General features: G+C 48.5%; 1 protein-coding gene across 3 annotated transcripts in view; it reads right to left on the bottom strand.

The window, feature by feature from the left end:
- LOC140408515 (uncharacterized) overlaps positions 1-24,516 on the bottom strand; it is a 164,970-nt gene that overhangs the window by 125,145 nt on the left and 15,309 nt on the right. For 2 of the 3 annotated variants that reach the window (XM_072495801.1, XM_072495802.1), the window contains exon 3: positions 4,725-4,822. In XM_072495801.1, the coding sequence (XP_072351902.1) occupies positions 4,725-4,802 (78 nt within the window). In that variant the 5' untranslated portion in view covers positions 4,803-4,822. Of the gene's footprint in view, positions 1-4,724; positions 4,823-18,922; positions 19,068-24,516 lie in introns of all 3 variants that reach the window. The other variant, XM_072495804.1, reaches the window with a different exon arrangement.

The following is a 24,516-nucleotide window of genomic DNA, read 5'->3' as shown; positions in this document are numbered from 1 at the left end:
CTGCCGCCTGATATTGCTGCTAAATGTGGATGCCAAAGATGTTGGCCTCGCGGATTGAGGACTGTGTGCCAGGGGTGATGGGGTAGACCAGACAGGGTTGAAAACTGGAGGCACCTGTCGGCTAACGTTAGGCGTTTATTGAACGTGATAATGATGCCTTTGGAGCGACAAAATGTGGAGGTGGCGGTTGCTAAGGACGCGGAAAAGGCCTTTGATCCAGTAGAATGGGAATATCTGTGGGAAGTTCTGGGACGGATCGAGTTCATGCAGGAATTTGTAGCTTGGGTCCGGTTGCTGTGTAGAGCGCCGCTTGCGAGTGTAAGGATGAATTGGGTGAGTTGGGGGTATTTCGGACTACATCGTGGGACAAGGCAAGGATGCCCACTCTCCCCGTTGCTTTTTGCCTCGCCTTTAGAGCTATTGGCAATGGCGCTTTGAGCGTCAAGGAATGGGAAAGGGACTGTGCGGGGAGGGTGGAGCACAGGATCTCGCTACATGCGGAAGATCTACCGATTTACATATCGGATCCACTGGGTGGTATTGGGGGGATCATGAACATCTTAGAGGAATTTGGACAGTTTTCCGGATATAAGTTAAACATGGGGAAGAGTGATGTCTTTCTGATCCAGGCAAGGGGGCACGAGAAGAAGCTGGGCGAGCTACCATTTAAGATGATGGGGGCGAGCTTTAGGTGTTTGGGCATCTAGGTGGCGAGGGGATGGGAGCAACTACACAAATTGAATTTGGCATGGTTGATGGAACAGATGAAGGGGGTTTTCAAGAGATGGGACATGCTCCCGTTGTCGCTGGTGGGGCGGGTACAGACCATGAAAATGACGGTACTCCCGAGGTTGTTATTTGTTTTTCAGAACCTTGGAATCTTTATACCAAAGGCCTACTTCAGGAAAATTAGTGCTTTGATTTTGGGGTTTGTGTGGGCAGGGAAATCCCCACAGGTAAAGAATGTGCTGTTGGAATGAGGACGTGCGGGAAGCAGGCTGGCCTTGCCAAATATAATGAACTTTTACTGGGCAACGAATATAGCCATGGTTAGGAAGTGGGTAGTGGGGAGGAGTCGGTGTGGGAGTGGATGGAGGCAGCCTCTTGTAAGGGCACAAGCTTAGGGATGCCGTTGACGCCGCCTCTGCCGTTCTCGGCGGCCAGGTATTCCATGGGCCCGGTGGTGGTGGCAGCCCGGAGAGTGTGGGGGCAGTGGCGGCAGCAGCTGAGGCTGGAGGGTGCCTCGGTATGGGCACCGATCTGTGGGAATCATAGATTTGCACCAGGAGGGGTTCAAATGGGGTTTTGGGGATGGCGGCGAGCAGGGATCGAACGGTTTGGGGACCTATTTGGGCGGGGGGGGGCAGTACTTCGAGTCCAGAGGAATTGGAAGAGGAATATGAGCTGCCCAGCGGGAATGGGTGCCAGCACTTACAGGGAAGGGATTACGTTAAGAAGCAGGTGTTGTCCTCCCCCGACCTACCGCCCCCTAGGCTGCAAGACAACGTGGTGTCAAAAGGAGTTGGCGAGGGTAAGGTGTCGTGGAGATTCATAAGGAGTTAATGGACTTGGAGGGAGCCCCGATAGGGGAAATCAAGCGGAAGTGGGAGGAGGAGCTGGAGATGGAAAGGAGACTGGGCTGTGGGAGGAGGCTTTGAGGAGAGCGAATGCATCCTCTTTGTGTGCCTTATTCAATTCAAAGTAGTCCACAAAGTGCATATGTTGGTGGCCAGAATGAATAGATTCTGAGGGGGTGGAGGACAGGTATGGGCAAACCATGTTCACATATTTTTGGCATGCCCGTAGCTGAAGGGGTTTTGGAAGGGGTTCGCAGACGTAATGTCCGAGATGTTGAAGGTGAATGTTGCCCCGAGTCCAGAACTAGCGATATTTGGAGTGTCGGAAGACCTGCGAGTTCAGGGGACGAGAGAGGCCGTCGTTCTGGCCTTTGCCTCCCTGATAGCCTGGAGACGGGTTTTGTTGGAGGGACTTGGGGTCGCCAAAGCCTGGGGTATGGGTGAGTGACCTTGTGGAATTTGTTAGGCTGGAAAAAAATCAAGTTCACCTTTACCTTTAGAGGGTAAGTGGAAAAGTTTGCCCAGAGATGGAGACTGTTTATCGACTTCTTCAAGGACAGTTAAGTTGCCAGCGGGGCATCAGTGCGGGGGGGACAGGGGTTAAATATTTGGAAGGCGGGATGGGTGGAGGGGAATGGCAGGGAGGGTGGGACGATAGGTGGTATTTATTTGTTATAAGATTTCCTGTTTGTTCTCGTTTTGGTTGTGTTTAATGTGTGTGTATATATAAAGGTCTTAATAAAAATGTTTTTTTTTAAATGAATGCAAATGACCTTCACGCCACCAACCAGACAGCAGATCAGCCCACTATTAACCTGCCATTGGGAGAATTGTTACGATTTTACACCAACAGGTTTCCGACTTTTAGTTCCCATTAGATTCTCCACTCCACCCAGTCATAGGCAGGGCGAGAGAATTCCACCCAAGGAGTCTGCAAAAAGTCAAATAAAGGCTAAGTGAGTGGACAAAACTCTGGTAGGTTGAGTATAATATGGGAAAAGGTGAACTTGTCCACTTTGGCAGGAAGAATAGTAATCATATTATTTAAATGGAGAGAGATTGCAGAACTCCGAGGTACAGGGGGATCTCGGTGTCCTTTCCATGAATCAGGAAAAGTTAGTATGCTAAGTACACTAAGTGTTAGGAAGGCAAATGAAATGTATTGCAAGAGAATGGAATAAAAGTAGGGAATTAAGAAAGGAGATAAATGTATTAGAAGCAGTTTGAAGCAGGTTCACTCGACTGACACCTGGGGATGGTGGGGGAATAGAAGACGGAGAGGTGATTTTACTGATACAAAGAAGATCCTGAGGGCACTTAACAGAGTTGATGTTTCCCCTTGTGGAAGAAACTAGATTTAGGGGACAGTTTAAAAATAAGGGTGGCTCTCATTTAAGATGGTGGTGAGGAAAAATGTTCTCTCTCAAAGCATTGTGAATCTTTGGAACTCTTCCCCAGAAAGCAGTGGAGGCAGGGTCGAACAGTATTGTTAAGGTAGAACTAGAGAGATTATTGAATAACAAGGGAGTCAAAGGTTATTGGGGTAGGCAGAAGGTAGAGATGAGGCCACAATCAGGTCAGCCATGATCCTACTGAATGCGGAGCAGGCTTGAGGGCCTTCTCCTGCTCCTAATTGCTATGTTAATTTGTAACCTGAATCCCCCATTATCTTTTTTAAAATATTTTTATTAAGCCTTTTGTATATATACATCAAACACAACCACAACCAAAACGAGAGCAAACAGGAATTTACATTGCAAATAAATATCTAACACTCCACTGTCCATCCTCCTTACCACTACCCTCCACCTCCCCAACCTCTTTTTCTAACCCCAAATCCTCCCCACCCCCCACCCCACCCACTGATGTCTTAATTATTCTTGAAGGAGTCGATAACCGTTTTCCATCGCCAGGTAAACTCCGCCACATTCCGATTTCAGCGGCCAACGAAGTAAGCTGCTCCTCATGCTCTCCCATCGTCTCCTCCACCTTCTGGATCGCCTGACGTTGGGTTTCCAACCTCAGCTCTTCATGATCAATCCCCGCTTTTAGCGGGTCTACTGTCTTCACCAGGTCCTCCAGAGCTTCCCTTCTCTGCTGGCTGAACTTTTCATTCAAAAAGTCCACTAGCTGCTCCATCGGCCATTGAGCTGGTAGGGCTGACCCCTTGCTCTCCACCATCTTTCCTGGGGTTGCAGGAAGAGATTCTTGTTCAATCAGCTCCTTTCTTCTAAAACCACTTCTGGTCCACAAATTCATTCACCGGTGGAGTATAGTCGCCCTCCACCACTCCTGCACCTTTTCCCTTCAAAACATCCTCCCGTTAAATCGGGCAAAAGGACCAACAAAACCCCCTCGAGCGGGAGCTGCCAAATGTGCGATCACGCCATCATGGCCACCACTGGAAGTCCCTGAATCCCCCATTATCAACATCAGAGGTATTACCATTAACCAGAATCTTAACTGCACTGGACATATAGGCCAGGATTTCCCACACGCGCCTATGGTGTGTTTCCCGTTGTGCGCATCCCTCCGCCACTGAGAAAGGCCGGAAAATTCGCACAGAAGATCCCGCCACTGAGAAAGGCCGGAAAATTCCGGCCGTAGGACGAGAGGAGAAAATTTTGAGAGCGGCCGAAAGTCAGTGAATTTTTAGCTGCTCTCTAAATTTTCCCCTCCAGCCCACGAACAAAATCTGCCACTGGCGGGACTAGAACATTCCACCCATAAATATGGACTACAAGAGCAGGTCAGAAGCTTAGAATTTTGTTGTGACTCCCCAAAGCCTGGCCACTATCTACGTGGCACACGTGGGATGGAATACTGTCCACTTGCCTGGATTAGTTCAGTTCCAACGACAATCAAGAAACTTGACACTATCCAGGACAAAGCAGCCTGCTTGATTAGTATCCCATCCACTACGGTAAACAATCATTCTCTGGTGCACGTGTCCAATTCTAAGTACCACACTTCAGTGGAATGTCAAGGCCTTGGAAAAGATGCAGAGATTTAGTACAATAGGGCCAGGATGACGAACGTTAGTTTTGTGAAGAAAGTAGAAAAGCTGGGATTGTTCTCGTCGAGCACAAAAGACTAAGGCGAGATTTAATTAAATTTGCACAACTATGGAAATATAATATACCATACCTGAAACTTAGTTCGTCTCGAGACTTTAGGACTTTTCATGTAGGCCAAAGTGGTACTAAAATTTTCTTCATCGGACATCCTTTCAGTAATTACAAAATCTACAAGAAACAAATACAAAATTTAAATTTGATGCAAGTTCAATATCAAATTACTGTAAGTTGCTATTTTCATTTTTGCAACAATATGCAATATTGACAAACAGTATAGCCAGGCTCTTTCCCATCTGCAGCTGACACTTATGCACATAGTCTGATCTCTAAAATTTTCCCTTTCTCAGTTCAGAAATACTGAATCAACTTTAGTACAAGCTCCATTTCTTTCTGATTTCTGTAACTCAGTATTCGTCATGTAAATATGCATTTTCCTTATAGCGGTTAGCTAGGCCTTACTGAGAGCACTTTCACCTCTGATTCAGAAGAGGTGAGGGAAGTTCTTGGAAAATGTTTTGAAAACAAGCGGTAAGATGTGTTTATTGTTCCATTTTAACATGCATCAAGCTGCACTGATACCTTCCTCACCACGTTAATGCCTAATGATCGCTTTTGAATGTGAATGATTGCTTCCACAAATGTAACATGCTGTGATTGCATTTGAACACATTTTAAGCGCATTGATGCCTCCTGGAGTATGATGGTCATGTTCTCAATTGGGCGCTTAGTTGATGACAATGAGCACTGTTTTTGCAGTCAAGTCACATTCAAAGTTTAAAAAATATATATATTTTATTCCAAACATACTTCAACATAGCAACATAGCGTGTACATTTCTTCTCTTCTCCCCCCACCGCCCTCACCTGCACAATTTCCCTCGACGCTGCCTGCCGCCGCAACTGGTGCAAGCAAATAACTTGCCTTCTCCCCATACCCATACTGCACCCCCATACCGACCGTAGCTGGCCCACCGCCTTTCATGTCGTCAACTGGTCAAACTGCCCCTTCAGTTTCTTTCTTTCCGTCAGCAACTTCCCAATTGGGGCCGCAGAGTACCTCCTATCCACCTCGACTATCTCCTTCAGCAATCGGCACCTCTCCTCCCTCTCAATTCTATCCCTGTGAGCTTTAATGATTTCCCCCCCCGAACCACTGCCTTCAGAGCCTCCCAAAGCGTGGCTACAGATACCTCCCCATTCTGGATGAGCTACATAATGGCCACTTTACCACAGAACCAAAAACACCGAATCCAATCTCCAATGCGTTCGCGCTCGCGCCAATCTCCGTCTCACATCCAAATAGTGCACGCGTGGTTCAAGATCACTATTCCCACATATTCCTTCCCCCACCAACCCATCAACACTGCCTTGCCCACAACAAAAAGTCAATTCGGAAGTATGCCAATTGAATGTGCGAGAAGGAGTACTCCCTCTATCCCGGGTGCCTGAATCTCCATGGGTCCACCATCCCCATTCGCATCATAAACCCTCCCAATTCCCTCGCCATTCTCGGCCTCCCCATTGATTTAAGGTTTGATCTACCCATCCCCTTCTCCATTACACAATTATAATCACCGCCCATAATCAGTTGGTGACAGTCTAGGTCCGGAATCGTCCCTAACAACTTCTTCATGAACTCAACATTGTCCCAATTAGGCACGTATACATTCGTCAATACTATCGGGGCGCCCACTAACACCCCAGTCACTATCACAAACCTACCTCCCAGATCCCGCAACTCCCTGGCTCCCATAAACACAATTTTCTTACTTAAAACACTACTGACCCCCCAACCCCCCCGCCCCCCCCCCCCAATCGATTTTGAGTCAAACACTGAGTAGAACACTTGCCCCACCCACCCCTTCCTCAGCCTTCATCTGGTCCTTCACCCGTAAATGCATCTCGTGCAAGAAAATCACCTGTTTTAAAATTTTTAGATGGGAGAACACCCAGGATCGCTTGACTGGCCCATTTAACCTAGGGACGTCCCATGTCACAATTCTCACAGGAGGCTTCTGCCTCCCCTGTCCCCAGGATACGCCATTGTCACCTAACTCGGACTTCACCCATCCCCCCTTCCCCTTTCTAAACTGAGCCAAACCAAGATGGCCATCCCCTCTGACAATGCCCAAGCTTGCCCTCCATATCAATTGTGTCGCGCACCCACCCCACCCCCCTTCCTCCATTCCCCCCCCCCCCCCCCACCCCATCTCCCCAACCCCCAATACCCCTGCACTGGCTAACCACCACAGCCCCCATCTCCACTCTGCTTCGGTTCACTAACCCGGCCTGCTAGTGTAGCGACTCCCATCTGGGGGCCCTAACATAGGGCTCCACCTTACCTTTACCCATCGCCCCTCTCTCGGCTGCACCGCTGCGCCTCCTCCTCGACCCACCTCCCCGGCCTCTCCCTCAGTGCCCCGTATCCGTATCAGCGAACAAACAACACCCCAAAATAGCCCCTATCCAGTACAATCCCCAAACACAGTACAATCCCCAAACTACCCACTGCCCCGCATACGCACACCCATGAACCATCATGAACTGTACAGAGTGCAACAGGGGTACAATTTGATTTGATTTAATGTCACATGTACCGAAGTACAGTGAAAAGTATTTTTCTGCAGCCAAGGGACCGTACACAGTATGTACATAGTAGACAAAAAAGAAATAATCGACAGAGTACATTGACAAATGGTACATCGACAAACAGTGATTGGTTACAGTGCGGAACAAAGGGCCAAAGCAAATACATGAGCAAGAGCAGCATAGGGCTGATGCACGATCAATGACCACTGAAGCGAGGTTGTAGTCCAACTGAAGGCTTAAATAAGCTAGATGTTTCCCCAGCAGCTCAGGAACAGAATATGAGGGCTGCTGGGGCGGCACGGGTTCTTATACCCCACCTATCAGGGCGGAGCTATTATACACTCTAGCCAATAGAAAGCATACAGTTTCCACCAATGGTGCTTTAGCCTATCAGGTACCGTAATACCTATAATGCCACATTCACCCCCTGTCAAAAAAAAGAGTCCGGCGGGGGTGGTGGCCAGAAACTACAAAACATAACATGGTATAATTAGTTATGGAGGTACCGTAATACCTCTGTACAGTGTTTAGTAACTATTTACAAGTCTTGTAGCTATGTACATTTGATGGTTTATATTTACAGATTACAGTTAAAATGAAGCAATCAGTCGATCGGGGGCCCTGGTCGTCCTCTGTGATCGTCTGAGCCTCGGTGGTGACTCCAGTGGAGGCTCGGGCGTCTGTGACTCCGGGAGCATGGCTTCGATCTCCATGGCAGCTTTGTCACCCCTAGACGGCTCTGGTGGGGAAAACGGCTGACCTGGGAAGGGAGTGCCTGCGGGGGGCGTCGGTGGGTGGGAGGGGTCTAGACATGGGCGGTGGAAGGACCGATCCTCCTGTAAGGTGCTGCGGTGGAGGGGAGGGTGGGACTGGTGGCTGGAATGTGCGTGGAGTTCCTGCGGGCGCCAGGTCCCGTTGGGAGACTGCACCTTGTCGGCCGTCGGGGTACGCCACGTAGGCGTACTGGGGGTTAGCATGGAGCAGATGGACCCTCTCGACCAACGGGTCTGACTTGTGCACCCGCACGTGTTTTCGGAGCAGGATGGATCCAGGTGCTGCCAGCCAGGTCGGGAGCGATGTCCCAGAGGAGGACTTCCTAGGGAAGACAAGGAGACTTTCGTGAGGTGTCTGATTGGTGGTCGTACAGAGTAGTAACCAGTTGGATTGGAGGGCATCTGGGAGGACGTCTTGCCAGCGGGAGACTGGGAGGTTCCTAGACCGTAGGGCCAGTAGGACGGTCCTCCAGACCGTTTCGTTCTCTCTCTCTACCTGTCCGTTACCCCGTGGGTTGTAACTGGTCGTCCTGCTCGAGGCGATGCCCTTGCTGAGCAGGAATTGACACAGTTCATCGCTCATAAAGGAGGACCCCCTATCACTGTGTATGTAAGCGGGGAACCCGAACAGTGCAAATATGCTATGGAAGCCCTTGATGACGGTGGTGGCGGTCATGTCGGGGCAGGGGATGGCGAATGGGAACCGGGAGTACTCATCAATCACGTTCAGGAAGTACGTGTTGCGGTCGGTCGAGGGGAGGGGGCCTTTGAAGTTCATGCTGAGGCGTTCAAAGGGACGGGAAGCCTTTATCAGGTGCGCTCTCTCTGGCCGGTAGAAGTGCGGTTTGCACTCCGCGCCGATTTGCAGTCCCTGGTGGCACTCCTGACCTCCTCGATGGAGTAGGGCAGGTTGCATGTCTTGACAAAATGGAAAAAGCGAGTGACCCCCGGGTGGCAGAAGTCCTCGTGGAGGGCTCGGAGGTGGTCCATTTGTGCGGTGGCACATGTGCCGCGGGACAGGGCGTCAGGAGGCTCGTTTAGCTTCCCGGGACGATACAAGATCTCGTAGTTGTAGGTGGAGAGTTCGATCCTCCACCACAAGATCTTGTTGTTTTTTTATCTTGCCCCGCTGTGCATTATCAAACATGAAAGCAACCGACCGTTGGTCAGTGAGGAGAGTGAATCTCCTGCCGGCCAGGTAATGCCTCCAATGTCGCACAGCTTCTACTATGGCCTGGGCCTCCTTTTCGACTGAGGAGTGGCGGATTTCGGAAGCATGGAGGGTACGGGAGAAGGAGACCACGGGTCTGCCCGCTTGGTTGAGGGTGGCCGCCAGAGCTACGTCAGACGCATCGCTCTCGACCTGGAAGGGGAGGGACTCGTCGATGGCTTACATCGTGGCCTTTGCAATGTCTGCTGTGATGCGGCTGAATGCCTGGCAGGCCTCTATCGACAGTGGATTGGATCAGGGGACGGGCCTTGTCCGCATAGTTGGGGACCCACTGGGCGTAGTAGCTAAAAACCCCTAGGCAGCGTTTCAGGGCCTTGGAGCAGTGTGAGAGGGGGAACTCCATAAGGAGGTGCATGCGTTCAGGGTCGGGGCCTATAACTCTATTTCGCACAACGTAGCCGAGAAAGGCTAGCCGGTCGGTGCTAAACATGCATTAATCCTTATTGTATGTTAGGTTAAGGATTTTAGTGATCTGGAGAAATTTTCGGAGATTGGTGTCGTGGTCCTGCTGGTCGTGGCCGCAGATGGTGACATTATCGAGATACGGGAATGTTGCCCGTAAACCGTACCGGTCAACCATTCGGTCCATCTCGCACTGGAAGACCGAGACCCCGTTGGTGACACCAAAGGGAACCCTTAAGAAGTGATAGAGCCGCCCGTCTGCCTCGAAGGCAGTGTATTTGCGGTCACTAGTGCGGATGTGGAGCTGGTGGTCGGAAATGTTTGAACTCCCTGCTCTGGACTGTGAGGTTTGCTACACAAAACCCCTTCACTGAGTGTGAACCAGAGGCCAGTGAGATTTTTTGATTAACAGGGTGGATGAGGAGGGAACAGCGTCTTACCGTGTCGGGGTGTATGAAGCTCTCCGTGCTCCCAGAGTCGATTAGGCAGGACTTCTCATGCCCGTTGATGAAAACGGTCGTTGTAGCGTTGAGAGTGTTCGAGGCCGGGACTGATCCAGAGTCACCCAGGCCAATCGCAGTAGTTGAGAGTTCTGTTCGGGCAGTGTGTGGTCGGCCGTGCTGGGGTCTTGGGGGTTCATCCAAGATGGCGTCTCCCATTGGTCGAACATGGCCAGGGGTGCACAAAATGGTGGCGCCCATCCCTCCAATGTGGCGTCCATGGAACAAGATGGCGGCGCCCGGGGTCCGCACGTGGCCCTGGGATATGGAGGTGGCGGCGACCGCTGGCCACACGGGGCCCATGGAGAAGTTTGTGGTTGCGGTCCGCATTCGACGCTGGAGACCGCGGCCACTGCTCGGGCCTGTCATACCTCCACGAAATGGCCCTTTTTGCCGCATCCCTTGCAGGTGGATGCGCGGGCCGGGCAGCGCTGGTGGGGGTGCTTGGCCTGCCCGCAAAAGTAGCAGCGGGGCCCCTCGGGGTTGCCAGGCCGCCATGCAGCGCAGGCCTGTGGGGGAACGGGGGAAGTCTCAGGGTCGGCCGCGGCGGTCGGGAATGTAGGCGCGGGCGTTCCTGGAGGCCACGTACAGGGAGCCTGCAAGGGCCCGTGCCTCCCTGAGACCCAAGGTGTCCTTCTCAAACAGGCGCTGGCGAATTTGTGACAAAAGCATACCTGCCACGAAAGCGTCCCGGACTAAGAGTTCCGTGTGTTCGCTCGCCGAAACTTGCGGGCAGCCGCAGCTTCTTCCCAGTACCAGGAGTGCGCAGTAGAGTTCCTCCAGTGATTCCCCAGGGGTTTGTCGCCTTGTTGCAAGCAGGTGCCGGGCGTAGACCTGGTTTACCGGGCGAATATAGTGTCCTTTTAGCAGCTCAATTGTTGCATCGACGTCTTCCGCTTCCTCGATGAGGGTGTAAATCTCCGGGCTCACCATTGAGTGCAGGACGTGCAGTTTCTGCTCTCGCGTGGGTGCGTTTTCGGCCGTCTCGAGATACCCTTTAAAGCACGCCAGCCAGTGCTTAAAGATTGCCGCTGAGTTCGCCGCGTGGGGGCTAAGTTGCAGACACTCCGGCTTGATTCGGAGCTCCATCCTTACTTCTTAAAGTTCTAGCTTAATAAATTGATGCACGATCAATGACCACTAAAGCGAGGTTGTAGTCCAACTGAAGGCTTTAATAAGCTAGATGTTTCCCCAGCAGCTCAGGTACAGAATGAGGGCTGCTGGGGTGGCACAGGTTCTTATACCCCACCTATCAGGGTGGAGCTATTATACACTCTAGCCAATAGAAAGCATACAGTTTCCACCAATGGTGCTTTAGCCTATCAGGTAACGTAATACCTATAATACCACAAGGGCGTCGTGAATAGTGTTCTTACAGGGAACAGACCAGTCTGAGGGAGAGTCGTTGAGGAGTCTAGTAGCTGTACAATTGACCATTCTAAAACCGGCGCTGAAAGGTCACAGATAAAAATAAAAGTAGTTTAAGTCCGACACAGAAGGGTGCAACCAGCACACCGAGTACAAATTTCTACTTTTATTTTTATCTGCCTTCTTGAAAAGCTGCAGTCCATGTGGGGTAGGTACAACAAAAATGCTGTGAGAGGGAGTTCCGGTATTTTAAAAAATATATTTTTATTAAGCCATTTATAAAAATATACATAAAACACAACCAAAACAAAAAAAAAAGAACAAATAGGAAGTCTCGGAACAAATAAATAACACCCCACATCCCCACCCTCCCTGCCGTTCCTCTCCATTCACCCCGTCTCCCCCTGTTTTAACCCCCTATAACTCTCTCCCCCCACTCCCACTGCTGGCGTCTTAATTGTCTTTGAGGAAGTCAATAAACGGTGGAGTGGGGTGGTGTGTGGGGTGGGGGGGGGGGGGGGTCTCAGCCGCGCTCGCTGGCCCAGTCAGCGGGGGTGAAAGCACTGGCTGTACTTATGAGAGAGATGGGAGGAGTGGACCCGTGGAGGTTCCTGCACCCGAGGGAACGGGAGTATTCGTTTTTCTCCCCGGTATGTAAAGTGTACTTGAGAATCGACTTTTCCATGGTGGGGAAGGTGTTACTGGCTGGGGTCAGGGAGTCGGAGTATTCAGCGGTATTGATTTCGGACTATGTGATGGATGTGATTTTGGAGAAGGGGATGGCTCAGAGGCCGGGGTGGAGAATGGACGTGGGGTTGTTAGGGGAGCAGAGTTTTTGTGATATGATCGGGAAGGTGATCGAGGAATACGTGGGGTTTGAATTGCATGGGGTAAGTTTCACAGTCGATGGTTTGGGAGGCTCTATAGGCAGTAATGAGTGGGGAGGTGATTTCGTTCGAGGCTAAAGTGGACAAGGAGAGAGAGAAGCGCAAAAAATTGATAGCAGAGATGCTGGAGGTGGATGGGAGGTACGTGGGGGTCCTGTATCCAGCCCTCTTGGCCAAGAGGAAGGAGCTTCAGGCGAAGCTCGACCAGTATTCCACAGGGAAAGTGGTGCACCAGCTGAGAAGGGTGAGGGGCGGTCTATGAGTAGGGCGTATTTTGGCCAGCCAGCTCCGGAGGGAGGCAGCAGCGAAGGAGATAGTTCAAGTGCCGGATAAGGTGGGGAAGCTGGTGGTGGCCCCGGAACAGATCAATAAAGTATTTGAGGAGTTCTATAAGAAGTTATAGGTCGGAGAAACTGGGGGAGGAGCAAGAGATGAGGGAGTTCCTGAACGACTGGTGTGCCCGAGATTGGGTGAAGAGGATAGAGCAGGCTTGAAAATGCTGGTAGGGGAGCAGGAGGTGAAGGAGGCGATTGGGAGGATGAAGGCAGGGAAGGCGGTGGGACCTGACGGGTTCCGAGTTGAATTCTATAAGAAATTTAACGAAAAGCTGGCGCCGCTGATGGTGGGAATGTTCGAGGATGCGATAAGCAGGGGTGTATTGCCACAGACAATGGGGCAGGCTTCGATTTCCTTGCTGTTAAAAGAGAAGGACCCAGTGGAGTGTGGGTCATATAGGCCCATATCCCTATTGAATGTAGGTGCCAAGATATTGGCAAAGGTCTTGGCGGCAAGGCTGGAGGGATGTCTCCCGAAGGTGATTGGGGAGGATCGGACTGGGTTCGTGAAGGGAAGGCATTTGTTTTCGAACACGAGGAGGTTGCTGAATGTGATCCTGTCCCCGGCGGATGGTAAGTTGATGGAGGTGGTGGTGGTACTGGATGCAGAGAAGGCGTTTGATCGGGTAGAGTGGGGTTATTTGATAGCGGTATTGAAAAGATTCGGGATTGTTATACAAGAAGCCGATGGCAAGCATTCGCACTAATAAGATGAATTTGGGGTACTTTGTTCTGCACCGAAGTACAAGGCAGGCGTGCCCTATGCCCCCCCCCCCCCCCCCCCCCCGGTTGTTTGCACTGGCTATAGAGCCTTTGGCCATTGTGATAAAGAGCTTGTGGCTGTGGAAAGGGCAAGATGTTCTCGGGGTATAAATTGAACCTAGGCAAACGCGAGTATTTCATGGTCTCTCAGCAGGGACTAGTGATGGGAGGGGGCTGCCATTTTGTCTGGCGGCAACCCACCTTAGGTACTTAGGGGTGCGTGGTGGCTCAGGACTGGGGTCGGCTCCAAAGGTATGATTTTACTAGTCTGGTGGGGAAGGTGGAGGCCGATTTGGCAAGGTGGGATAATCTCCCTCTTGTCATTGGCGGGCTGGGTGCAGACAGTTGAAATGAATGCGTTACCGTGAATTCTGTTTCTATTCCAGTGACTGATGTTTTTTTTAACCAAAATCCTTCTTCAAGGGCGTGGATAAATCGATCTCCTTGTTTATTTGGGGGGCTGGGGGAAGTGTGGCCAGGATTAGGAGGGTGGTCTTGCAGAGAGGGCCATGGGGGAGGGGTAGGGGGGGGGGGGGGGTGGCTGTGCTTCCTAAACCTACTATACTACGATTGGGCAGCTAATGTGGAGAACGAGCATGGCTGGACCAAGGAGGCGGAGACCCGATGGGATAAGATGGAGGAGGGCTCGAATAGAGGGTCAGGGCTCCGGGCGCTGGCAACGGCGCCGCTCCCGATGGCTCCTGGAAAGTACTTGGTGAGTCTGGTGGTGGTGGCCATTTTGAAGATCTGGAAGCAGTTTAGGCAACATTTTAAGTAGGGAGCCGGGTCAGGGGGCTGCCAATTAGGGGGAAATCATGGGTTTGAGCCGGGGAGGATGGATGGGAGATTTCAGAGATGGGACAAGAGGATCAAGAAAATGAGGGACTTTTTTCTTTGGGGACAATTCGGGAATTTAGAGGAATTGGGGGGAGAAGTATGGGTTGGCGGAGGGGGAAGGATTTAGGTAACTGCAGTTTCGAGATTTTGCAAGGAAGATTTTCCCGACCTTCCCGATAGCGCCGGCCTCCTCATTGTTGGGGGTGCTGTCAGTGGGAGGGCTGGAGAGGGAGGATGTGGGAGGAGGCAAAGTGGGAGGAGCTGTGGGGGGACGACGGAAGAGCGACTGTGGTGTGAGGTGCTGCAGAGGGTAAATGCCTCAACCTTGTGCGCGAGGCTGGGGCCGATACTGTTGAAAGTCGTGCATAGGGCGCACCTCACAAAATAGAGGATGAGCCGGCTGTTTGAGGGGGTGAAGGATGTCTATGAATGATTTGGGAGGGCCCCACAAACCACGTTCATATGTTTCGGTCCTGCCCGAAAGGTTTTGGCAGGAGGTATTTAGCACAATTTCGGAGGTCTTGCATACAGATGTGGAGCCCGGTCCCCTAGAAGCCATTTTCGGGGTGTCGGACTGGCCCGAGTTGCAGGCGGGTGCGGGGGCAGATATTTTAGCCTTTGCCTCGCTAATTGCTCATAGGGGGTCCTGTTGGGGTGGAGGTCAGTCTCTTCACCCTGTGCGTCGGAGTGGCGGGGGGACCTGCTGGGGTTTTGGGCCCTGGAGAATGTGACGTTTGAGCTGTAGGGGGCGAAGGAGAGGTTCTCCAATTCTTGGGGTTTGTTTATTGTGCCATTTTGGGAGTTGGTTGCCGTTGAATGTTGAGGGGGAAGAGGGAGAGGCTGTGGGCTTGGGGGTGTGGGAGAATTGTTTTCTTTTTTACTTGTTGGGGTTGTTTTGTTTCTGTTTCTTTTTTGTACAGCGAAAATGGTGAAAATATGGCAAATAAAATTATTTAAAAGAAATAAAGGGAAAAAAGAGTTATACATAAGGAGAAATCTAGGAGAAGGAGAAATCTAGGAGAAAAGAGACTTGCAATGCAGAAGAGAGACAATGAAAAAAGAAAATATTGGCACAGGAACAGAGATAAAGAAAATCAGACATGGTAGGAGATGCAGAGTAACTTGTATAGAGATGAACATTGATAGGGAGAGAGCGAAACTGAAATGATTATGGATAGCCCAGACATGGGGTGGGGAGGGGTAGCGAGAGAGAGAGAGAGAGAGAGAGAGAGAGAGAGAGAGAGTGAGGGGCATGTCTTTCTTCTATGTGCTCCAGTTACCCTGCCCTGATGCAGCTGGGGGCGTGCTTCTTTCCTCCTGTCTCATCCAGCCTGAGGGAGAATGCAAAGTCCATGGAGTGAGATCGTGAGAACTAAGCAGGCTCACAAGTCACATTAAAGGTAAGTGAATGTGGCATGGGTCCCAAAGGTCGGCCTGTTTGGGTCGCGAAGGTCGGCCGTTGTGGGTCTCTGAGGTCGGCCATTTGGCAAAAGTGGGTACTGGGAAAAAAAGTTTGAAAAACACTGACCAACAAGATGCACTGCAGGGATCTACCAAGGCTCTTTAGGCAGCATGTTCCAAATCCACGACCACTATCATCTAGAAGGACAAGGGCAACTTGTATATGGGAACACCACCACCTGGAAGTTCCCTTTCAAGTCATTCGCCACCCTGACTGGGAAGTATATCGCTGTTCCTTCACTGTCACTGGTCCAAATTCCTGGCACTTCCTCCCTACTAGCACAGTGGATGTACCTACACCACATGGACTGCCCCAGTTCAAGAAGGCAGCTCACCCCCACCTTCTCGAGGGCAATTAGGGGTGGGGAATAAATGCTGGACTAGCCAAAGTAGCCCAAATCCCGTAAAAATTAATTTTTAAAAAATGATCGTGTCTCATTGCACAATATCAAATCTAGTACATCCACCCTATTGCACAATACCAAATCTAGTACATCCACCTCATTGCACAATACCAAATCTAGTACACCCACCTCATTGCAAAATACCAAATCTAGTACATCCACCCCATTGCACAGTACCAAATCTAGTACACCCACCCCATTGCGTAATACGAAATCTAGTACATCCACCTCATTGCACAATATCAAATCTAGTACATCCACCTCATTGCACAATATCAAATCGAGTACATCCACCTCATTGCACAATATCAAATCTAGTACATCCACCTCATTGCACAATATCGAATCTAGTACATCCACCTCTCTGGCTGGTGCTAAAATCTGTTGAAACAGTTCTGAAAACACTCTGTGAACTCTTCTCCCAGGCTACCTTTACCAATCTGATTCATCCAATCTGCATGTAAATTAAAATCACCCTTGATTATCGCCATACCTATCTAACAAGCCATCGTTATTTTTTGATGGATACAATGTCCTACAGTGCAGTTACTGCTAGGGAGCCAATAAACTACTCCAAGTGACTTCTTACTTGAAATTCTGCATAGAAATTTCTCATTTCTATGCCAAGTGATTCTACATCTTGATCTTCAGAACGAAAGTCATCTCACGATTGTACCTTAATTAATAGAGCTACCCATTTACCTCTTCCCAGCTTCCTGATTTTCCGAAATGTCATGTTCCCTTGAATACTCAGGTTCTAGCTTTTGTTATCTTGTAACCATGTCTCTGCAATAGCGATCACATCATACATATTTATTTCTATTTGAGCTGATAATTCATCTATTGCGGCATGGTAGCACAGTGGTTAGCACTGTTGCTTCACAGCACCAAGGACTCGGGTTTGATTCCCAGCTTGGGTCACTGTCTGTGCGGGGTCTGCACATTCTCCCAGTGTCTGCGTGGGTTTCCTCCCACAAGTCCTGAAAGACGTGCTTGTTAGGTGAATTGGACATTCTGAATTCTCCCTCGGTGTATCCGAACAGGCGCCGGAGTGTGGCGACTAGGGGATTTTCACAGTAACTTTATTGCAGTGTTAATGTAAGCCTACGTGTGACACTAATAAAGATTATTATTATTATTTGTGACAAACGTTAAGTGCTTACGGGTTTGGAAGGTTCTACCTCAGGAGATTTGGTGAGTTCCTGCAGTGCATTTAATAGATGCTGCCACTGGTGGAGAGAGTGAATATATTGCTTCCTTGTCCTCTTGCCTTGTCCTCTCCTTTTAATTGATCACATCTTCCCTTAATTGATCCACTACCCACACTATTTTGTTTAATGCCCTCTCTCCTGCCTAGTTATACAATTTGCCAGATCACATTTTCCAGGATAGTTCAGATGAAGATGACCCCAATGGTACCGCTCCCACTTTCTCCACATGGTGCCAGTGCTCCTTGAACTGAAACCCATTTTTCCTACAATAATCTTTGAGCCACACATTCAACTCTCTAATCTTATTTATTCTCTGCCAATTTGCTTGGGCTCAGGTAACAATCCTGAGATTATTACCTTTCAGATGCTGCTTTTCAGTTTAACGCCTAGCTGCTTGTCCTCTCTAAAAATAACTACTTACTTAGTCCTACCTATGCTGTTGGTATCTAGGTGCACAACCAGTGGATTCTCCTCCCCCCACCCCACTGCAAGTTCCTCTCCTGTAGATATCCCAAATACTGGCACCAAACAGGCAATGCAGCATTCTGGACTAATGTGCTTCGCTGCAGAGACCGTGTCTATCCCCTACCACCACTAGATTCCTCTTATCTTCCCCTGCTTGAATTTTCTTTTTTAAGTTCAATTTTTTTCCCCCCCAAGGGGCAATTTAGAGTGGCCAATCTATCTACCCTGCACATCTTTGCGTTGTGGGGTGAGACACACGCAGACACGGGGAGAATGTTGAAACTTCACAAGGACAGTGACTCATGGCTGGGATCAAACCTGGGTCCTCGGCATTATGAACCAGCAGTGCTAACCACTGCACAACCTCTGCTTGAATTTTGATTCATTCTTGGGATCTAGGCGCTACTGGCAAGGTTAGCATTTATTACCCATCCCCTATTGCTCTTGAGAAGGTGGTGGAGAGGTGCCTTCTTGAGCCTTTGCAGTCCATGCGGTGTTGGTACACCCACAATGCTGTTAGGGAACTCCAGGATTTTGACCCAGGGACATGATAGAATGGCAGTATGTTCCCAAGTCAGAAACAGACACCTTTAAAATCCGAACTGGGATATGTGATAGCCCCATATGATTTACCATTGAACTAATACTATCCACCTAACAATGGCTATTAACCTCATTTAAGCTTAACTACCCTTTGATGGTAGTATTAAATATAGCCTAGTCAAAAAACTATTTAACCTGAGCCGTTTCTGTGCTCAAGGATCTGTGGAGCAAGAAGCAGCCTGTTTAGTTACATGAAGACCCATGGCAGAAACATGTGACCCTGAGGGCTGACATTGCACCAAGCATCTGTGTGTGCATGTTCATCATTGCTTTCCTATAGTCTCCCCATAAGGTCCTCAACCTGAGTCCCCTGCAGCAGAACTTGTTTGTAACTGTGCCACCTGGGAAGCGTGCAAATGCACAGTTCTATCTCCCTGGCCTGGCTCCAGTCCACTCATGCCCGTGTGAATTGGGATTTGCTTGTCTTGACTCTAACGTAACCTTTAATGTTTGTGCAGTGCCCGTTTCTGGGCTGGTGGCTGTAAATGATAGATCAAGTGGCACTGCTTCTTCCTCAGAGGTGTACTTGTCATCTCGCCCTTCCATCTGAGGCAGCAGTTGCTGAGCATCTAACAGTCTTGACTATCTGAAAACACAAAAGCACAAGGGTGGGATAGAGATGAAGGAAATGGTGGGGGCTGGATTGTATTGGTAAGAAAGTTGAAAACATCAACAGTTTTTCGGTTTCATCCCACCTTCAGGATAAGATGAGGTGTAACTGAGGAAGGCTGTAACTTGCCATAATCCAGGATAGTCGCCGCAATTTTGTGTGCAACTCCTTTGGCTCTGGCATTTGTACCCATCTCCTTGAAGGCTGAGGAGATGCATTTATGGTGGTCCTTCATTGATCTGGAGAGTGCAACCGTTTTTGGCTATTGCTCAGCCATTCTGGCAGCTTGTCCTCATCATCTGAGCTCTCTTCATCAGAGTGTGTATGCAAGGCATTTCGGCCAGACAGAGAATCAGTATTCAGAACCTTGCTTTGCCATTGATCTTGAGTAGTCTTCACAAACAGGTCACTTGAAAGTGGTGTAAAAAAAAAAAGGCAGAGAGAGCAAGACTTGCAGTTGAGAAAACAGCGAGAACCAACAGGGCTTGCCGCTGTCGCCTGTAACCAAGAACCAATTAGAGACTGCGTTCTAAAAGAAAATCAAGATGTGACATCCCAAGGCAGCAACTAAGTGATTGAGTGGTATTTCTTAACTCGGGAATATTAATCGGAATAAGTAGAACATTTATTGAAATAAGAAAATAAACACAGGCAGGACTAAAGGCATTAATTAAAATTTAACCACAAAGGATTAATTAAAATGCCATCAAGGTGGTAGGGCAGGTGATGTGTTATAGCTGCGGAATGTGGTAGCTTGTGAACTGATTGCAATAACTTTCTGTGGCTCAAGGAGATTCAGCTCAGAGTCAAAGTGCTGGAGCCTGAGCATCAGATACTGCAGTGCATTAGGGAGGGGGAAAGTTACCTCACCAGGAAGCAGTCACATCAGTTAGGGTAGGGCCATCTGATTTGTTCCATAGTCTGAGGCAGGAGCATGTGACTAAGTGAAGTAGGCAATGGGATTGTGAAGGTAGAAATGGGGGAGCCGCCAAGTCTTTCCAATTGTCCAACATGTTTAGTGTTCTTTTAGTTTGTGTGGACAAAAGCGGGGATGCAGGGGGGGGGAAGTGAACTGACCATAGCATCATAAAAGTAGCCATACTTCAAACTTGGACAAAAGAGCTGGACTCCAGAGGTGAGGTGAGAGTGACAGCCCTTGATATCAAGGCAGCATTTGACCAAATATCAAGGAGCCCCAGAAAAACTGGAGTCAATGGGAATCATGGAAAAGCTCTCCGCTGGTTGGAGTCATACCTAGCAGAGAGAAAGACGGTTGTGGTCGTTGGAGGTCAATCATCTCACATCACTTCAGGAGTTCCTCAGGGTTGTGTCTTAGGTCCAATCATCAGCTGCTTCATCAATGACCTTCCTTTGATCAAAAGATCAGAAGTGGGGACGTTTGCTGATGATTGCACAATGTTCAGCACCATTTGCGACTCCTCGGGCACTGAAGCAACCCTTGTCAAAATGCAGCAAGATCTGGACAATATCCAGGCTTGGGCTGACAAGTGGAAAGCAGCATTCACTCCACCTAAGTGCCAGGCAATGACCATCTTCAACAAGAAATTTAACCATCTCCCATTGACATTCCATGGCATTAGCATCTCTGAATCTCCTGCTATCAACAACCATTGATCAGAAACTGGACAAGACTAGCCATATAAATACCGTGGTTACAAGAGCATGTCTGAAGCTTGGAATCCTGCAGTGGGTAACTCAACCCTTGACTCTCCAAAAGCCTGTCATCAGCTTCAAGACACAAGTCAGGAGTGTAATGGAACACTCTACGCTTGTCTGCATGAGTGCAGCTCCAACAACACTCAAGAAGCTCAACTCCATCCAGGGCAAAGTAGCCCGCTTGATTGGCAACCCATCCACAAACATTCACTCATACCACCAGTGACACACAATGGCAGCAGCATGCACCATCTACAAGATGTATTGCAGGAACTTTTCAAGGCTCCTTAGGCAGCACCTTCCAAACCCCCAAATACTACCATCTAGAAGGTTAAGGACAGCAGGCATATGGGAAAACCACCACCTGGAAGTCCCCTTCCAAGCCACCGACCATCCTGACTTGTTATCCAAAAATTTAGATGTCCAAGAAACTTCTTCACAATCCTGCAATTTCTTAATGAGATGACATCACTGCATATCAAGGCATCAGAAAGCACAGAATCTCACAATTTACTCAGATTAATGAATTCAATGAAGAGTTCCTGCTGCTGTTTTTGACATTTTCCTGGGATTTGTCTCGCAAATACCATGTCAGAGGTTTTTCTGGAAGGTTTGATACCACGCTGTGTTTCTAGGAGGATTTCGTCAGCCACAGAATATATTTCAGGAAAATGTGTCAGAAATTTCCCTGCTGTGGGTAAGAGGCAAATTAAGAGGGAAATATCTTGATAGTTTCCATAGCATGACTTATTTCCCTTCTTGAAGATTCCTACAATTGTTGCATTCCTAAAGTCAAGGGATCAGTGCATGGAGTTTTGATGTGAGAAAAAGTTCACTAGCTTTGAAGACCTCTGAAGAATTGGAACACTATTGGGCCACAAGCTTTATTGTTTTTCGTCCGTCTGATTACTTGTTGCAGATATCCCATTGATGATGTTCACCCATGAATACTACCCCAGTTAGCTGCCACAGTGGATTCTGGTTGAGGAGTTATTAAAAATGTTCTTTCCAGCATTGAGGGATAGCATTGACATTCTTAAGAAGATAAACACCAGCCTGTGAGCGGAGATAAGCAAAGGTCAAACTCACATTTAACTTTGGTGTATAGGTGGCTTGGTGACCTCCAAATGCTTTGCATGCTACAATGGGCATTTATCTTCCAGAATTGTCTCTGGGCAGCAAGGATTTAGGTTTTGGTATGCTGCCTTCTTAACTTGTGACCTTGGATTGTCCTGCCAGGCAATGAAGGCTTCCGCTTTTGTTCTAGGATGTCACTTATTTCAGCACCATTTTTATTGAACCAATCCAGGTGACGATGATGTTCAAACCCATAGTGTGGACACAAAAGGCTAGTACAGCTGACTTTATTTGATCCTACTGTTCTGGAATTGAATTGGATGTATGGGGATTTTTTATATTGGTTGCGAGCTACAGTTGGAATTCCTCTCTTTGGTCTGACTGCTTTAGAGCTGAAACATTGATCTTCTTCACCTTGGAATTATGTGCCACAATTTTGTATGAAAAACACAGAAACTTTCAGACTCCAAATAATTAAGAGAGATAATCCTTCAAGTCTGCACAGGTTATGGTTAGTCAGATAAGAATGTGTTGGGTGAGACACTTGCCTGGTTCCATTCATATCTGTCTAACTATGACAGTGAAGAGGCACTGGGGGGGGAATATGTTGTGATCAACAGACAGGTTGGGAAGGATTAGAAGGGAGCTTTGACCCAATCACTTCGGTGTAATTTATAATTTTGTAGAGTGGACATGAACTGAGATATCACAACATATCAAAAACTGCCATCACATGACCAAATTTAGCTGGAGGGGGTCCACAGCAAGAATGTTTGGAGACCAGCAATACCAATGACGGTAGGCTCTTTGGCAAGACATTTGGCTGTTTGGAAGGGCAAATACAAACCGCATGGAAGTATCCTAGTTCAAAACATTGGAGCCTCCTTGATTATGTCATTGCCCAGATAAAAGAGCTAAGTGATAACTATATCTTTCAATCCACGCGGGGACTGCTACCTGCTGGACAGATCGCATTTAAACCAAAAGAAAGGATCAACATTTTTTACACAACAACCAGAAAGTAAATGTAATGAAACATCCACTTCCTTAAAGACACAGACACACAAGAAAAGATAAATTCCAGAGATGAAACATGCACTTGGAAACAAGTCACATTATCTTAACCAGACCTTGAAGAGGAAAGGCATTGCAGGTCTCAAGGAATCTTCCTCTGGTATTTACAAACATTGGAGGTTGGAAGTTTCTGAGTTTTTCATGCAAAAATGTGGCCGGCTTCTTTGAGAAGAAATATAATCCTGCATCTGAAAACAAATTACACCCTCTCTTGACTGCTTGCAATAACTATCTGTTCAACTGTCTGTTTCTTCTTGCTGAGTGATGGTTTCTCTATGCTGCTGGTTCACAGGCTGCCTTGAAGTCAGAAGGTGTTAAATCCTCACCAGCTAATTTTGGTCACGTGATGACAGTTTTTTATGTGTCCAAATAATCGCATAATGGGTTGGAGCCGAGGTGATTGATACACAATGGAGGGAGGGGGTGAATGATATCCAATCAACATACCCATTATGATTACCTCACTGAAAGGTCTTATTGGAGATTCCATCTTTATGGTGCTGTCAAGTAGCCATTGCCTTTTAAACCTCTTCCATTGAAATGGTGTGGGGCCGTCACTTCGCACCTGGAAAGCCCCGTCTGTATTTTTAACTAACTTCACAGACTTTTTGTCTCTCGCTGTCCAGAAATCACATATGAAGATGCCTGACATTGCGGAAACCATTTTTAGAGAGTAGTGTCCATCATGCAATGTTGCTTCCTTGTTCAAAAAAAAAGCAGAGCCCGTCGAATTATCATGACTAGCACATCTCCCCAAATAAAGGGAAAACAATGAAATTCTTTCTTTCTTTTTGTTTTCCCTACGTCAGAGAGTAAAAACAAAATAGCAAGTCGTGGTCATTAACCTTCTAAAGCTTACTTGTAATATTCGCCTGTGGATGGAGCATCCACAATTACATCCAGCACAGAATTTAGATTCTGGACAAAGCATTCGCAATTACATTGCTCTTTCCCACTTTTAAGTTTCCATTAAGCATTGTAGTTATGTTTGTATTTTTATTACCATCAGTTTGAAGTACTTTGGACATTTTAATACCAACAGACATGTGGGCCGGGATTCTCCCCTATCCGGCGGAGCGGGGGGTCCCGGCGGGATGGAGTGGCGTGAACCACTCCGGTGTCGGGCCGCCCCAATGGTGCGGTTCTCGGCACCTTTAGGGGCCAAGCCCTCACCTTGAGGGGCAAGGTCCGTGCCAGAGTGGTTGGCACGCCGCCGGATGGCGGGAAAGGCCTTTGGCGCCACGCCAGTCAGGGCCGAAGGGACTCCGCCGGTCGGCGGAAGTCCACGCAAGCACGTGTTTGACCCTTAAGTTCTTGAGAAGGCTGAATTTCACAGGCTGCTAGAAAGATACTATTCTGTCCCAAGAATTACATTTTAGTATACAAACTTCTGTAACAGTATTGTCCCTGGACCCTGGCAAGCTGCATTGCCTATAGAAACTTTAATCTTCAACCACTGTTTCCTTTCCATGTGGGTTTAGTAGCTCAGTTTCAGGGAGGTTTGTAATTCTGATGTCAATGGTATTAGGTGCAGTTAGATTATCTTTTTTCTTTATAATAAACATTTTATGGAGGTATTTTTGGTATAGAAACAACA

This window comes from Scyliorhinus torazame, chromosome 3 (genome assembly GCF_047496885.1).
Source record: "Scyliorhinus torazame isolate Kashiwa2021f chromosome 3, sScyTor2.1, whole genome shotgun sequence".
Classification (NCBI taxonomy): Eukaryota; Metazoa; Chordata; class Chondrichthyes; order Carcharhiniformes; family Scyliorhinidae; genus Scyliorhinus; species Scyliorhinus torazame.
The sequence above is the reverse complement of the archived record's forward strand: the minus strand, read 5'-3'. Positions and strand labels throughout refer to the sequence as shown.